At 34.9% G+C, this 17,375-nt stretch overlaps 1 protein-coding gene across 1 annotated transcript in view; it reads left to right on the forward strand.

Annotated features, from left to right (window-relative positions):
• Positions 1-17,375, forward strand: part of LOC309476224 (SLAM family member 5-like) — a 232,245-nt gene that overhangs the window by 56,102 nt on the left and 158,768 nt on the right. The window contains exons 4-9 of the mRNA XM_082139493.1: positions 1,852-6,665; positions 7,256-7,307; positions 10,562-10,921; positions 11,313-11,426; positions 12,293-12,384; positions 13,094-15,866. Coding sequence (XP_081995619.1) covers positions 7,256-7,307; positions 10,562-10,921; positions 11,313-11,426; positions 12,293-12,384; positions 13,094-13,141 — 666 coding nt within the window. The 5' untranslated portion in view covers positions 1,852-6,665 and the 3' untranslated portion in view covers positions 13,142-15,866. The remainder of the gene's footprint in view (positions 1-1,851; positions 6,666-7,255; positions 7,308-10,561; positions 10,922-11,312; positions 11,427-12,292; positions 12,385-13,093; positions 15,867-17,375) is intronic.

A 17,375-nucleotide genomic window follows, 5' to 3' on the forward strand; every position in this document is an offset into this window, starting at 1 on the left:
GGACTATAAAGGTGCCAGCCGTGCTACCCTATTTATCATGATGTAGGTCTACTTTAAACGTAAACAATGTCATAAATATATCAGTTTGTTCATAATTAGTGATGTTGTACAATGAGGACGTTGTCGTTTGTGTCCCAATCTGTAGTGAGCCAGCGTCCTTACTGCCCTTACCAGTGCCCGAATTTGTGAACACGAAACACTGATTCACGACATAGGGAGATTATTGAGAATGAGCTCTTATCTATTAAATCTCATTAATAACTCTACATTTGAGAATATTCTTTAAAAAAAAAAACTGTGTTTACAATCTACACTTTTAAAATATGTGTTATGATCAATGTTTTGCTATTGCTTTTCTCTGTCTGTGTCAGACACAGTTTCTCATCATGGTTTAGGCTTATTATTTCTGTCGAGTAGAAGAGAGACTTTATCAGCAGAACAGGAAGAAGCTCTTCACCTATATTCACACATGCTCTAAATAGACATTCTCTCTCACAAACAAGTTGGTCCACCAACAGATCAAACCACATCTCTGAAGAACACCAACCACATCCTTCAGTTTGACTCAGAAGATGAACTTCAGTAAACCGGTATGTGAGATCAGACACGCTTTTAACTTTTTCCATACACTGAAAATGAGAGCTAAATAAATATACACAGCCATTTTAAAATTAGAGTTACACTCCATTTCACTGTACCATGTTCATCATATATTTTCATACAATATTCACACAATATTCTTCTACTTTTAAATATTTAACATCGTCAATGTTACATTTTTAAAGATTATCAAAATGATTAAAAGAATTATGTTTTCCACTATTAAAAACATCGTTTTTTTTTTATTTATTTTTTTTACATGTAGTCTTATTATAAGACTATGTAACCATATATAACATGCGTCAGAGCGGTTGTGCATGTGCACTATAGGAGGGTCACTCTCTGTTAGGGGAGGATTCACACACATGATTAACAGTTCTGTTACGCTTGCTTTAATCAGTTTGAGTTTTCACTGAACTGAAAATGTTTCACACGCTTGTTTTGTTCTGTTTGTGCTTCTGCCGTCTGATTGGTAAGTTATTAATATATTTGTGTGGTGTCCTTTATTTGCATTTCAGTTACAATTAATTTATCATGTAACTTTACATTTATTTTGCTACAGAACATAATTTTAAAACACATTACAAATAAATATATTGATTCACACGTCTGACTGTTGAAATGTGTCACCTTCCATTTTGTTCAGCATCTCTGCTGCTGTTCTTCAATTCATATTTAAAGGTTAAAAACTGATTTCAGGCTTTTTAAGAGCATAAATCAGTGACAAGACCAGTGACATGTTCTCCAGGTGTGTTTGGTGATTCAGTGTCAGTGATGGAGGGAGATTCTGTTACTCTAAACACTGATCTTACTGAAATACATGAAGATGAAGATATACTGTGAAAATATGGAGTTGAAAAGTCTCTGATAGCTGAAATCAGTAAAGCTGCTGGGATCTTCTCCACATCTGATGGTCCTGATGGGAGATTCAGAGACAGACTGAAGATGGACGATCAAACTGTATCTCTGACCATCACAAACATCACAACTGAACATACTGGATATTATCAACTACTGATAAGTGGAGCGAAACGATCATCAAAAACATTCAGTGTTTCTGTCTATGGTGAGTAGAGACATTATCCTGCCCTTTGTATTTTGTTAGCTATTTACATATTGAAATGTTTGATAATTTCATAGTTTGAGAAGACGGACACACTCCCTGCTAGTCATCACACTAAACACATTGAACTGAAAATAAGATTGTTGTTTAGATTCATCCATATTTCTCTTTATTCTCTCGTTTTCCAGCTCATCTGCCCACTCCTAACATCACCAGAGACTGTTCCTCATCTTCATCATCATCAAATTGTTCATTGGTGTGTTCATCAGTGTTGAATGTGTGTGATGCAACTCTCTCCTGGTACAAAGGAATCAGTGTATTGTCCAGCATCAGTGTGTGTGATCTCAGCATCAGTCTCTCTCTACCTCTGGAGGTGGAATATCAGGATAAAAACACCTACAGCTGTGTGCTGAACAATCCCATCAGCAACCAGACCACACATCTGGACATCAACACACTCTGTCACACATGTGCAGGTACCACAGCACTGATGATATATGTGTGTGTTTACTGACCTGATCTCTGTCTTCTGTTGAAGATCAGACTGACACATTCACTTACACTAATGACTGTCTCTTTATCTCTCCTTCAGTTCCTCCAGTCTCAGTGTCTCTGATAGTGTTGATCTCTGCTGGATCGTCTCTAGTGAGGACAGTGTACTCAACAAATCACACTAATATTAAAGGGAAAGCGGAGAACAAGGGATATTAATATAGACATATCTATCTGCTATAGCACATGATTTGGTGGGGCAGGTGAAGCATATCATAGCACAGAGCATATGCAAATAAAATAGGCGCTAAATAACATGCTTACGTTAGTAAATATAGCATTCAGCACCTACTGTTAAGGTAAAGAAAACCTATTGTGGTAAAACTGTGCAGACTGATGCGAGACTGCATATATTACACTTTCAATTTAGACACATTTGAGGCATTTGATGGCCTTGTACAGCCAGCCACCCTGTCTGTTTCAGAGAGGCATATTGCCATCAGAATCACAACGTGGTTCGGACTGGATTCGAATCAAGAGCGTTTACTCTAATTTTGTGGTTTGATTTGAGTCCATCTTCAGATTCTTCCTCATAAACACCCCACTAGCCTCCAAATACAAAAGTGTAGGCCTACCCAACAAAACGGCCCGTGCGTGTCATTATGAGGTGTTATTTAGTTCTGTAAAAGCCCCACCTAACAGGTCCTTGTTGGTCAACTGGAGGACCATGTGAATCACACTAACACTCCACACTTACAGCCCCGAACTCTTTGACAACGGGGCCTTCGAACTGTCCACTTTAGAATAGGTGTGCGGGGTCACTCTTTATTTTTGTACTTTAAAGCAATTCAAAACCAGAGGCATCCTCAGTCAAGCCTCGGGTGGCTTTATCTAATTCATGAACTCAGAAATTAAGAGGTTTGTAGCAAACCCCCCCCCCACATTTAGGTTCCCTCCCCAGTACCTAGAGTGAGGGAGAGGGGTGATACGAAAATTATGGGATGAACATTTTATTAGCACATTGATTTGCAGCATTAGATGAAAGATTTTCTATTGCATTGGTTGTAATGACTGTAGCCTGTTAAAAGTGTATTTTTAGGGGTTCAAGCACGAAGTGCTGAAACCCTATTGTTATTGTAAATTTTCCCATGATGCAACATTCAGACATAAAACTGATCGGGCAGACCAAACCGTAAGTCGTGGAGACTTGAAACTTTGGGGGCTGGTAGTACTCACACCGCCTACAGCGTCACCAAGCCCCGCCCCGGTCGGCCAGACGGGGGCGCTACAGCGCTCAAAAGTACGAAATGGCTCATAACTCATCAACCGTTAGGCCTAGGCTCAAGTGTCTTATATCGTTGGATTCCTTGGCTTGAGGCGGACCAGGAGCATGCCTCGGATTTGCTCGCCCTTCAGGCGCCAATTTCGAGTAAATTGCATTTTTTTGAAAAACCTATTTTTGCAAACTTCTCCTAGGTTTTTGGCCCAATCGGAACCAAACCACTGCAAGAATATTCTCTGCAGTCTGACAATCAATAATCATCCAAAAAATTCTAAATTTCAATTAACGGTCGATAAGGGGAACCAAAATATTTGATGGCACCAGGGCCACTTTTACTAAAACGGTTATAAATTGTGAACGGAAAGAGATTTTTTTTGCTAAACTTGGGATACATCTTCCTGAGCTCAATCTGAGATCACTTGAAAAAAATCGCAACAATTGGCCACTTGTTTGCGGTATAAAATGGTTATAACTTGTGAGCGGAAAGAGATATTTTCGCTAAACTTGGGACACATGTTCATAAGCTCAATCTGAGTTGACATGAAAAAAAAAGTTGACACTCTCTGAGTTGACACTCTCACACCACACCAAGTTCTCACGCAGTGAAAAATACATTGCGGATCAGAGAGGAGACTGCGCGCTGACAGACAAGTACTTTTGATATGAAACAAAGTCTCACCTTTCAAATGTAGTCATTTTTTAGAGACATTTAAACAATAAATACTGTTTTGTGACTCTTTAATGTGTCTGACAGATCGCTGTAGACTCGAGGCTCAGTTAAAGCTGCTCGTGAACCGATCATCTCTTCCTTCTAGTTAATTTATAGCATTAAAATAAACATGAATGAACATAAAAGGAATGTTGTTTTAAAGTTCTAAGACGTTTTTCAAATTTAAATCCTCCAATGTTAATCTACTAACTCTGCTGACTGCTTTGTTGGACAAAATGGCGAATTATGATTAGTCAGATCGCCTGTCAATCAAACTCCCTGCGAAGGGTCAATTGTGAATGCCCGTGCGCACAAACCTGATCTAATCGACAACTTTTGCAGTTGCACATAGGAAAGACCGGAAAATCCCGCTATAATGTAAGAGAGCATCTTTTTTTATGTATTTGGACCTAGGCCTAACAATGTGTTATGGTGCGCTGTCACCAGTGTTTTTTTGTTTTGTTTTGTTTTGTTTTGTTTTTGGTGAGCGTAGGCTACTCCTGATTTTGTTAGTCATCTCATCTCTTATATGCTGTGTATGATCATATCCTGCCCTATTCATGGTAGCCTACTCGCGGACATTGCGTCATCAATGTCATCAATTGCGTCATCAAGGGGCCTGCCTTTATAATCCTACTTAAGGGCCCGGTGTTGGCTCGTTACGCCACTAATATAATTGTCTAAACTCCTTATCAAAATTACATATTTACAACAAATTTGACACATATATATGGGCACACTTTGAGTACTACTAATAAAAGTGGTGGAGATCAGGCAAGACTGTAAGAAGACTCAGGCAAAAAGGTGCTATAACTGTAAAAACGCTTTAAAACCATATATTTCCTATGGTAAACTGCCTGTATTGGCTGTAAATTGACTTTTTCATCTATGATGGCAGTTGTTAAATGCTTGCTAAATAAAACTTAATGTCTTTTGATGCTTGTGTGCTTAAAGGCCTTAAAGGCCTTAACTGCTTGAACCCCGATAAATGCTGCTTGCAGCTTTAATTATTTTTATAGTTTTTTCCTGTGTGAATTTTAAACTCGGTTGCGTTGATTGGAATTTCTGACTTTTTGTTGTTATTATAGTTGTAAAAGTAAAAGTTTTGAATAGGCAGATTTTTTTTTTTTTTTTTGCTGCTTTGTTTACTCCACCAACCATGTAATTTTTAGATGAAAAATGTTCAGCATTTGTAAAACTTTTTTTTTAAATGTGTTAGAATTTTTTATTTATTTATTTTTTTACATTTAATATGACGTTAGACAATATTATTGCCTTTTCTCCTCCCACTCACCCATACCTGCCCTTTTTTCATACTTTTCTTCATTTTTTTTTTGTATGCCGCTTTGAAGTGAGGAAGCAGTGTATTGTGCAATCAGCAGAGCTGCCAACTCTCACGCATTCACCGTGAGACTCAGACAATTGACACTTTTCACACGCTCTCACGCCACATCCATTTTCTCACACAGAAAAATCGTGAAGCAAAGAGGACACGGAGACCGATAGAATAGACAGAGCAGGTTACTTATGATATTAAAAAAATCTCAGCTCTCAGATTCTGTCACTTTTATTACGAAATTCAAACAATAAATACCGTTTTGGCGTTTGTAAATGTGACGTGACAGATCCCTAGCGGCACGTGAACCGATCATCTCTACTAGCTAATAGTAAATAAACACGAATGAACAATGTTAAAAGAAACAGTACAACTTACCGAAATGTATATTCCTCATACATAATATCGATCAATCAGTGTTTTTCAACCGCGGAAAGGGTCAATAAAACAGCTGGAGAACAATTATGTCACATAACATTTACCTCAGGAAAGCCATTTAATGACCATAATAAAGGCTATAGCTCGTTATTGGCTAGAAAGAAATAGTTATAGAGAGTATTTTGCTAAATGTGTAGGCTACTATATTACATATTTATTATATTTTTACTTATATCATTAAATAAAGTTGTTATTATAATAAAAAACGCATTATATTTAAGTTGAGTTATTTTTAACCTTAAATAATACTACCAGCTGATAGGGCTCTCTGTATGTTTACAGCATTAGGTGAGATTTTTTTTCTTGAGAAAAATGTATGCCTATCTTGTGTACCTAATATTTATCCAAATTAGTCAATATTAAATCAAATCACAAGAATTGAACTGAATTGAAATCCTGAAATTTGTTTTAAGCAATAATAAAAAACGTAGCTTACCAGAAATTGTACCATATAAACATTGTAACATGTTGTCACTAAACCAAAATAAAATTCAGTTTAGTTACTAAAATGTTTTGACAATCACAATACACTTATTGTGATGCAAGATTATTTTTTTTACATCCCAACAACCCAAGCAAAACTCAAAAGTTGGCAGCTATGCAAACATACTTGAGAATAAAAGACATGCTCTATATGGAGGGGGAGGGCGGGGAATGAAGTAGTTCCACACCTCGGCTTATTTCCTTTCACTTAATATTTCTTGTCACTTGCTGCACACATTTGTTCTTGTCAGTCACAGGCAAGGTAAGATCTGATAATATATTGTTAAAAAGCTGGTTAGAAGTCGTGGTGTTTCATAGATGTTTGATGCTCTTTGATGAAGAAAACCTTCAAAACACTGTTGAAGCAGAGATGTGAAGACAGTTGTCAATTAAAAACAATAGCCGTACTGTAACATATCTAAAATAACATCATAAACAATCTCATTTAAAAGTGAGTCCGGTTTGTGTCAACAAATTGCCATGACAGTGTCATTGTAGTGAATGTATGTTCTTGTTTATTGTGGCTTAAGTCACGGTACGATTTGAAATCTATGCCGTAGGCTACTGATAAAAACTCAGGCTAAACATTTAAATATAGTCATGGTTGCTTATTATTTTGCTTTATCTGAACCGGACCCCTAAAAAGAATGGGAAAAATTAAACATAATTGGGCCGAGGCTCAATTCAATCTAACAAAAAGCACCGGTTTCTTGTGTACCAAAGGTCATTCATTTGACCTCTGGGCCTGTTATAAGTTTGAGTGCATAGAGTTTATTTTGTCTAGTTACTTTACTTTGTTTAGTCAAATGAAGTTAAATGAAGCTCTAAATGTTTGACACAACCTTCTGCCAGATGGAAAACTCTCTGCTGATGACTCTTGCGGCGCTCCTGCTCCTCGGTGTTCGTAAGTAAATTGATTATTCCTAACGATACTTCATTGTTGTGTTCTTAAATGATGCAAGTTACATGATCTGCAGTAAATATCTGCTGTCAGTTGGAGATGCTGATGTACAGTTAGAGTTTTATCCGTCTGTTTAATATTTTAATATATGGATTTAATATATCAGCAAGACAAAACGGACCAAGGGACACTTAGTATTGCAATGACTACAATAGTCAGATGCTTTCAGTCACAACATTGTGCATAGAAGAACATAATACAAAACAGTAACAATAGGGCCTGCAAGAATGCATTACAAAATTAGTGCAAGTGTCAATAGTGTCTTGATAAAATACATAATTTCTTGTAGTGTTTTTTATTATTCTTTCAAATACTCTTAATTCCATATTTACTGATTATTGATGCCAACACGAATATTTAAAAAAATGTGCAAGTTATCTAATATGGTGATTTCACTAATAGGGTGATTTTGGTATATGGGTCATCCTCGCAAAAACTCTTACACGTTTCTTTATTATTCCTGAAAAAAAAAAAATATATATTTCTGCACTGCATACTTCAATCTTAATTATTGCATAGTAGACCGTGTTACTATTTGTCATGTGCATGTCCAGTGGTAATGTTTTTTTTTTTTTTTTAAGTTATCCACTTTTTGCATTAAAAAAGAAATAAAAAAATTGGCTTCGCCATAAAAATGCCAAAAATCATGGAGCAATTACTTTGCCTGTAAAAGAGGTAAATCCCACCAAATTAAATTTTTCAGCCCATTGTCTGCTAAATAAATCATATCTTGTTAAAGTTCAATATACAATAGTTGACCATTTAGTTTAAGAAGACATAAACAAAACCATTTCAAAAGAACAGATGTTGTGCTTAAAGATATTGTAAACCATTTATCATATTTAACGCCAGCACAAATAAATGAGCTTTTGATATATTTTTGTTTTCAATCAAAAATAAATGTACTTTTTTTTTTTTTTATCAACAAGGACACTAAATTATGAATCAGTGAAATTCATCATCTTTTTTTTACATTTTTTTTTAATTGTATGTAGTCAAAATATGTTTGTGAATAAACACAGACATTGTACATTAGATTATATATATATATATATATATATATATATATATATATATATATATATATATATATATATATTAGTGGTGGGCCGTTATCGGCGTTAACGTGCTGCGTTAACGCGAGACTCTTATCGCGCGATAAAAAAAATATCGCCGTTAATCTATTCTCCAAGTTGGGTTGGGAGATGGCTCTATACTACACAAGCTATGATGACGCAATCTACCCGCGGCCGCGAGGTAAACCCGGCTGCAACGCATATTCGTCGTCATCTTAAGTAAACACGGCTGAAAGTGAAAGCTGGTGAAAAAGATCGGTGCAACATCCATTATTTGGACTTGGTTCGGGTTTAAGCCGTCAGACGAGCAGCAGCAAACTATATACAGAGTGTGTGGGGTAACAGTTCGGTAAGTTAACACACGACTAATCCGTTCGACCACCTCAAATTCAAAACGAAACATGATATCACTGAATACCAGCGCGCGCGTATTATTCCCATTCCAATATATCTTAGTGGTGTAGCACATAATCTCGATTTTAAGAATCGTTGTTGTGTTTCTTTTTAACTGAAAAGACATCAGTTAGACAATATTCTAATTTTAAATTTGGGGTTTCATAAGCTCCAAGCCATAATAAACATTAGACCTACTTAAGTCTCTGCAGCTAGTGTACTTAAATTTTATTTATCTGCAAAATGATGTTGTATACTTACAGTTTTGCACAATATATGTTCTCAAAACTACATACACCCTTTAAAAAAAAAACATTTAGCAGTTGTTTAGCATGGGTCTGTGTAATCTGTTCTGAAATGGTTTTATTATAAAATACTGTATATCGTTATCGCAAGAGGCTGCAATGTACTGTATATCACAATATAGATTTTAGGCCATATCGCCCATCCCTAATTGATAGCCTATAGTAGTTGATAATAACATACTGTAGGCCTACCTAATGTTGCCTACGGACGGTAACAGTACAGTAGTAACCTTTTACAGTCTATGAGTAGATGAGCCCCTGGTCTAATGCGCCACCTGGCTTGAGAAACCCGTTCTCAAAGACTTACTTTTATAGTCATTATTTGGGTAGCACACATATTCTGAATGCCTTCGGCAGAATTCAAATGAGCCATTTTAATCTAGATTAATTTCAAAATTAATCTAGATTAAAAAAATTAATCTATGCCCACCTCTAATATATATATATATATATATATATATAATTTTTTAAATGTATTGACGTTAAAACGTTTTAATGTCAGTGCATTTTAAAATCAAAATTAGTCATTTATATTATTCATTTTAAGTTTTACCAGTCATTTTATGCTTATATTTTATGTTTTTATACAATAACATAAATAAATAAAAATCAACAATATATATATATATATAATTTTGGTGATTTTTGATAATCCAAATTGTAGATCCGTTAAGTACCTGATTCTGAATAGCCATGTTTGCATAGTGCAAAAGGGATCACGCAATCATGCAGTCAAATGTGCGAAGTGTGTGAATGCCTTCGAGAAAAATTATTCAGACACCAGATATAATTTTTACCAGCGGGTGCAGGACACTATAAATTATCTTCATACAGTGGACTACCAGTAAAATTTATATATATTAAAAAAAGGTGGGACCAAAAATAATTCAGACACTTTGACCTGACCATGTTTTGCTTAAGTGTTTTTTCTTTAATTGGTAATGCGACCTTTTTACACCACAGGCTGAACAAAACGAAGCATTGCTTGGTAATTGGTTGAGCTAAATTGGAATTATCTAATTGTGTACTTAAATTTACCAGCTGACAGATATTCAACATAATTCATTTGTGAGACAGTCTAACAGAACGATGGCAAAACCAGTCAAATATCAACTGATTTGATAACTCTGAGTTCTTGTCATATTTTATTACCATTTTCTAAACTATAGCGAATAAACTGTGATAATGTGAGAAATGTTGAAGGTGTCTGAATAAATTTAGGTTTGACTGTATATAAGTTTGTGAATTCTCTGCAGCAGTATTTTAATTAACTAACGTTTCTTTCATTTGCATTTAACACTTAAAATGTTTTAAATAATTGGAATTGTATTTATTTTCCAAACTACACATTTTATGTGGAGAACAACATTTTCAACATATTCCAACATTGTCATGAAAGTAATTGTGTGTTTTCCCTTTACAGGAGAAGGAACATCACAGTCTGAAACCCCACATGTCTCAACCCCCGATACTACAATACCCACTGCGGCCCCATGTCCGGAACCCATCCATATCACTCAGTATGTTCTGGCCCGGCTGAGGGTAACATGGAAGAAGAGTCCGTGCGAGGGTCGGCTGTATCTGTATTTCCCTAATCAGAGTCCAGCCCCTTTGTGCTTTGGCAGCCACATATCAGACAGCTGGTCGAGTGAACTCTGTAAGGACATGAGATGTGGAGACTTCAAGGGCTTTAAGCCCATAAAGAAGGTTAATGGCCATATGCTCACAAGGAACATGATGTTAATCAATGATGACTGCACAGGCCTGCAAATCACTTGCGAAGGTACACTGTAAAAAAATGATATGATCAATAAGTTATGACAACATGTGTTTTTACATTGCCTTAACTTATCAAAATAAGTTAAGACATTTGAAACTTTTTTAAAAAGGTACATTTTCAAAATATGTTTTTTAAGTCAGTTTAATAAGTTGCTATGGTTGAAATGACTTAAACAGCCAAGTTGGTTGTACTTTAAAAAAAAAATTAAGCAAGGAATTTTTTTTTGCAGTGTATATGTGTGTGTTCTTTTTTCTTTTCCAGAGAAGAGTTTTACTTCTATAAATCTGCATGTTGGAATGTTTTATAGTATTAATTGTTGTTGAATAATTGTTAACGCTATATGCTGTGCATTTTGAATGACGCATCATTTTATTTTCTTCCCACATTTTCTCAGATACTCTAGGAAGTGAGTTGGCTGCCTATAAAGCAGTAACTGGCATATTACTTTTCTTGATGTTGGGAGTCATTCTGTTTGGTCAGCCCATATACAAAGCCATCCGCAAAAGATGTGAGTCAGTGAAGCCGACAAGTGTGTCTTTAATCTCACATTACCTATAAAAAATGTAAATGTTTATATATGCAGGCACATAGCACCATTCAAAATGTCTCTGTGTTTGCTTATATACAGTCCGAAAAACTAAGGTTTAATTGAAAATCTGGGTAACACTTTACAGTAAGGTTCCATTTGGTAACATTTAACATGAACTAACACTGAAAACACTTCTAATGCATTTATTTATCTTTTTAATGTTAATTTTACCAATACATAATTAAATCAAATGTTGAATATTATTTAATGGTCCTTAGCTTATTTTAACTAAAATTAACAAAGATGTATAAACAAATGTGGGCTAATTCCTCAATGTAGTTAAAATTATTTAATGAATTTACTTATGTTAACTAATGGGACCTTTTTGCGAAGTGTTACCAAAATCAGATTTTCTTTTTTTTTTCTTTTTTTTTGGGGGGGGGGATTTAGAATTTTTTTTTTAAACAAGGGAACATGATATTATAATATTTCAGATTCTGCAGTATTTATAGGTCGCTAATCAAATCTAAGCAAAAATACATATTTATGTAGGTAATGTAATTTAGTTCTTAAATAATGTTGGTTATTGGTTGTTGCATTGATCTGAGCAGCTCTTTACTCGTCTCACACACAAACACTGATTCTGTATTTACTTTTACTCTGGTAATAGTGATGTTTTGTGTGTGTGAAAAGTAATAATGTCAAATCCCATATTGCCATTTTTAAAATTTCAGTATTAAATATATTTAATTAATTGTGTGCAATAACTATGACTGCCTAATAATCACACATATGTTGTTAAAAAAAAAAAACAGATCTAGATTTGTATTTTTAATCTCTTCCAGTTGTTCAAACAGTTCAGATTCGTGAAGATGAGAAAACTTCTGTTGTTATGTTACTTCATCCATCGTTCTATGAAAGAAACACACAAACATCGGTAAGATCATTTATCATTAGTTTCTGTTGTGTGTGTTTGTATCATTTCAGCAGTGAGTCAGATGGAGATCAGTGTGTGATTGTGTTTCTATAATCATCATCACGCATCAGATATTTTCTTCCTTTAATGTATTTCCAAAATAAGCTATTTTACTTTTAATGTTGTATTGTTGATGTATAAAATATTTGAGTAAAAGTCATCTATAGTTGATTTATTGTCTTGTGTCTTTGATGAAACACAGAGTTAAATTAAAGTAGTTTATTGTAGCTCCTGTTTCAACAGATTATGATACTTTAATATTTAAACACATTTTAAAGCAATTAATTAACACAAAATGATATGCAAGATATTTTAATATAATAAATTAATAAAATGTTATATAAGTGTCACAGACAGCAGAAAAAAATTAATAAAATACAACTAACTATATAATTGTGCAAAAGAAAGAACAAAAAATAAACATTAACTTTTAAAGGGAGAAAGAAACTCAAACTATATTCAGACACAAATTCATCCATGAAACTCTTCAGTTCAGGCTAATATAATACAATATTAATCTATTATTATTTAGGTTTTTACAAAATTGTCAGTTTTCCCATTCAATTTGTGTTGTTATGATTTAACACAGTTAAGGCCTTTGCAGTTCATGCTAATATTTGTTTTTAGTTTTTATTAAAATATTATATTTGGTGTGATGTGTTTTTTACAGAACGCTGAAGAGGAGAGTCACGTGGAGTATGTGTCTGTGTCAGCATGAGAAGATGATTTAATATTTCAATATAACCAGTGTTGGGTGTAACGCGTTACTGTAATTAAAATACTTATCCACTGAAAAGGTAAAGTAGCCTAAGGGATTAGCCTACTGTTCATTTTTAGGTCATTTAATTACAGTTACTTATAATGTAGGCTACTTGCGTTACATAGGCTACTGTAAATTAGTTCAACAGTTCTACATAAATCATTATTGAATTTAAAATCTAAATTTATCGCCTACAAGTAAAAGTGAACGCTGCCTCTTTAAAATCGTGTAGTGCAGTTGCGCGTGACGAGTTCGCGCCAGTTGGAGTCGCTGTGGAAATGGAAATTTTACCATTTTCCATTACCAAATGGAAATATTACAATTAGGCTACTTCACTTTTTTGACACAGGTAAACAAGAACATTACGGTACAAAGCTATGTCCTAGGGAGAAAAAAACTATCGGCCGCTGTCAATAGCACAAGTAATCTACTGAAGCATCTGACAAAGCAGCATCGACGAACAGTTTTGAGTGATCCATGTTCGTCGACAGATAACGCTACGGCAATCCCTGTTAAGCAGCCAAATATTGATTTTACACCGGCGGTGCAGAAAGTGTCTAGAGCTTAAAAAAAATTATTGCAGGATAAAGGTTACAGTGAATTAGAAATTAGTTAATTTTGTTGAAACATGAATACATAGGCTAGCCTACATTATGTATATAATATGGTAGGCCTCGTTGCTTTGAAAGCAAGTTTCATGTTTACAGCTTGATACATGTCATTTAACTTCTCTTAAGTTAAGCAATTACAATTTCAAGGGAATAATCGACAATTATGATTTTTGTCATAAATAAATTGACAAATAAAATGTGAATGCATTTGACATTAATTGTTGTTTACTTGTTTGTTTATATCCATAATTAATTGATACCTGATTCCCTTACAAGAATTTTTGGCTAAAAAGTCACTGAATCGATTTCAAGTTACTGAATCGTTTCGAATCGTATCGTTCTAAATGAACCAATATTGTCCTTGAATCATATCGACAACCACGAATCGCGATACGAATCGAATCGTTGTTAAAAGCATCGTTACACTAGTCTCTATATAGCTCAGGTCCCTCCTTTAATGCAAGTCTGTGGGATCTTTTTCACCTGTTTATCGTCCAGCGAGTGAAAATGGTGAGATATACACAATGGATGATAATATAGTAAGCCTACTAGCCGCATACATACTAGCATTGTCTAGTATCATGTAAGTACTATAGGCCTATTAAATAAATGCTTTTAAAATTACAGTTGATTACTCGCTGGGTTTGTATTGCTGGGTAAATGTAACACACAAACAAACAGCAGAAGAACATCATTGATTCACACTTCTACTCTCAGACAAACACACACAAGTCTCATAGACAATCTTCAAAAACTTTCTAAACCACATCCTGATTCATACACTGCATTCATACAACCAAGAGACCATTGCACATTTTTACAAAACCTTAAACCCCTGATGAAGATCACCACCGGGAAATTAATTCCATTACTTTAATTAAAAACATTGATTTACACACAATATTTAAAGTTTGACTATCCTGGGATTATTATAATAATATCAACGTCTTTGGTTTTGCATGCAGGACAAATCAAACATGTGGTAAGTCATTCACTAACGTAAGTTTCTACTAAATAAACCTCTAGAAATGTCTTGAGTTAGATCATAAACAACAGCAAAAAAATAAAATAAAATGCATATAAGTGGAGCTGTAATGTGTGTTTTTCTACTTGCGTAATATAAAAGTATCAATTTCTAAAACAAAAAAATAAGTTTAACAAGCTAAACTATTGAATGGTAGTGTTATATGATCATGGTGTATTTATTGCTTTTCTCCCTCGGTTTCTCAGCATGTTCAACATGTTTGTGTGATTAAAAGCCTGACAGGAAGAAGCTCTTCAAAAAAAGAGTTTTTCTCACTTACAAGATGTTCGTCCACCAACAGATCAAACCACATTTCTGAAGAAAACCGACCGCAGCAGTTTCAGTTTGACTCCAAACCTCACTAAAACTGTGAGATCAGACACGCTTTTAACTCTCCACATTTTCCCTATATATATATATATATATATATATATATAAATATATAAAAAAAATATGCAATTTTTTATATATATATTAAAAAAAATTTTTTTTAAAAAATAAACGATGTTTTTCCCTTTGAAACATCACTTATCAGGCTTCTGCTACTCTGAATAATACCTGAACTTCGTATTTTGAGCACTTCTTGTGTTGTTGTTGTTTTTTGCCTCTTCATGATGACTCGCTTAAATTAGTCCTAATTTGTAAGTCGCTTTGGATAAAAGCGTCTGCTAAATGACTAAATGTAAAATGTAAATGTAAAACTGAATAAAGAAACGATTTTAAAATCACTAGAGTTAGTCTTTATTTTACCATGAAAAGTAATTCATCCAATATTCTTCTGTTTTTACATATTTAACACAGTCAGGCAAGTAATTGTGTGCAATTTGAATGCAACATTTTAAATCTATTAAAACAATTATAGTTTCAATAGGAAAGACGAGGAGCTGCTCATAATGAGTAACAGTAAATGACATTAATGAGATTCACTCACAGTAACTACATCATTCATTCCTGCCGCAGTGCATGCTGGGATCTCGACTAGCAGCAGGGATTTTTTAAAATAATGTTCATCGTTTGTGCGTGAGAGTGTGCATGTGTTTGTTTGTTTGTGTGTGTATATATGTGTGCGTGTGTTTGTGTGTCTGTGTCAAGTCAAGTCCAGTCACCTTCATTTATATATAGTGCTTTTAACAATATAGATTGTTTCAAAGCAGCTTTACTGTGTGTGTGTGTGTGTGTGTGTGTGTGTGTGTGTGTGTGTGTGTGTGTGTGTGTGTGTGTGTGTGTGTGTGTGTGTGTGTGTGTGTGTGTGTGTGTGTGTGAGAGAGAGTGTGTGTGTAAAGTGACAGACTCTCCCTCCATCACTGACACTGACTGTATTTATTTGTTTCGGCAGCAAACACTCCTGATGAACATGAACAGGTTTTCAGATTAATGCTCATGTTGGTTTAGAAAGTCTGAGATCAGTTTGTAACCTTTAACATCAGCAGAGACTACAAACTAAATGTGTGCTTGTGCAGTGATGGAGGGAGAGTCTGTCACTTTACACACATCTGATGATAATATACATGAAGACGAAAGACATGCTGTGGAAATATGGAGTATTTTATAGCTGAAACCAGTAGAAATTATGGGATCTTAACATCTGATGTTCCTGATGGGAGATTCAGAGACAGACTGAAGCTGGACGATCAAACTGGATCTCTGACCATCACAAACACCAGAACTGAACATGCTGGAGTTTATCAACTAGAGATAATTAGAGTGACACTGACATCAAAAACATTCAGTGTTTCTGTCTATGGTGAGTCAAGACGTAATTCCTCCTGCACTTCTTGTTTTATTAGCTATTTAAATATTGAAATGTTTAATTATGTTATAGTTTGAGATGACAGACACAATCCCTGCTCATCAACACAATGAACTAAAAATAACACTAGATTTATCCATATTTCTGCTTATTTATCTCATCTTTCTCAGCTCATCTGCCTGTTCCTGTCATCATCAGTAACTCTTCACAATGTTCTTCATCATCATCTTCATCATCATGTTCACTGCTGTGTTCAGTGTTGAATGTGTGTGATGCGACTCTCTCCTGGTACAAAGGAATCAGTGTATTGTCCAGCATCAGTGTGTGTGATCTCAGCATCAGTCTCTCTCTACCTCTGGAGGTGGAATATCAGGATAAAAACACCTACAGCTGTGTGCTGAACAATCCCATCAGCAACCAGACCACACATCTGGACATCAACACACTCTGTCACACATGTGCAGGTACCACAGCACTGATGATATATAGCCGCGTTTCCACCGAAATTACCCGGAACAATTTGTACCAGGAACTTTTTTCCCAGGAACTTTTTTCGCCCCAGACCGGTTGCTTTATGCGTTTACACCGCGGTCTAAAGTACCGGGAAGGTAAACTGCGCGCAACTGCTCCTCCCAGTCTGCGACGGACAGTAATCAGTTTTGAGCGCCACATTTATAATAAGTATGGAGGAGTTTCAAACTGTGCTGCAGTTATGTATTGGTTTACTAACGAGGTAATTAACAAAACAAAATAGACGAGCACTGATACTAAAGCGTGTTCAGAAAGCTCGTATGCGTATAAAATTAG

This window comes from Leuciscus leuciscus, assembly GCF_965113295.1.
Source record: "Leuciscus leuciscus genome assembly, chromosome: 15".
Classification (NCBI taxonomy): Eukaryota; Metazoa; Chordata; class Actinopteri; order Cypriniformes; family Leuciscidae; genus Leuciscus; species Leuciscus leuciscus.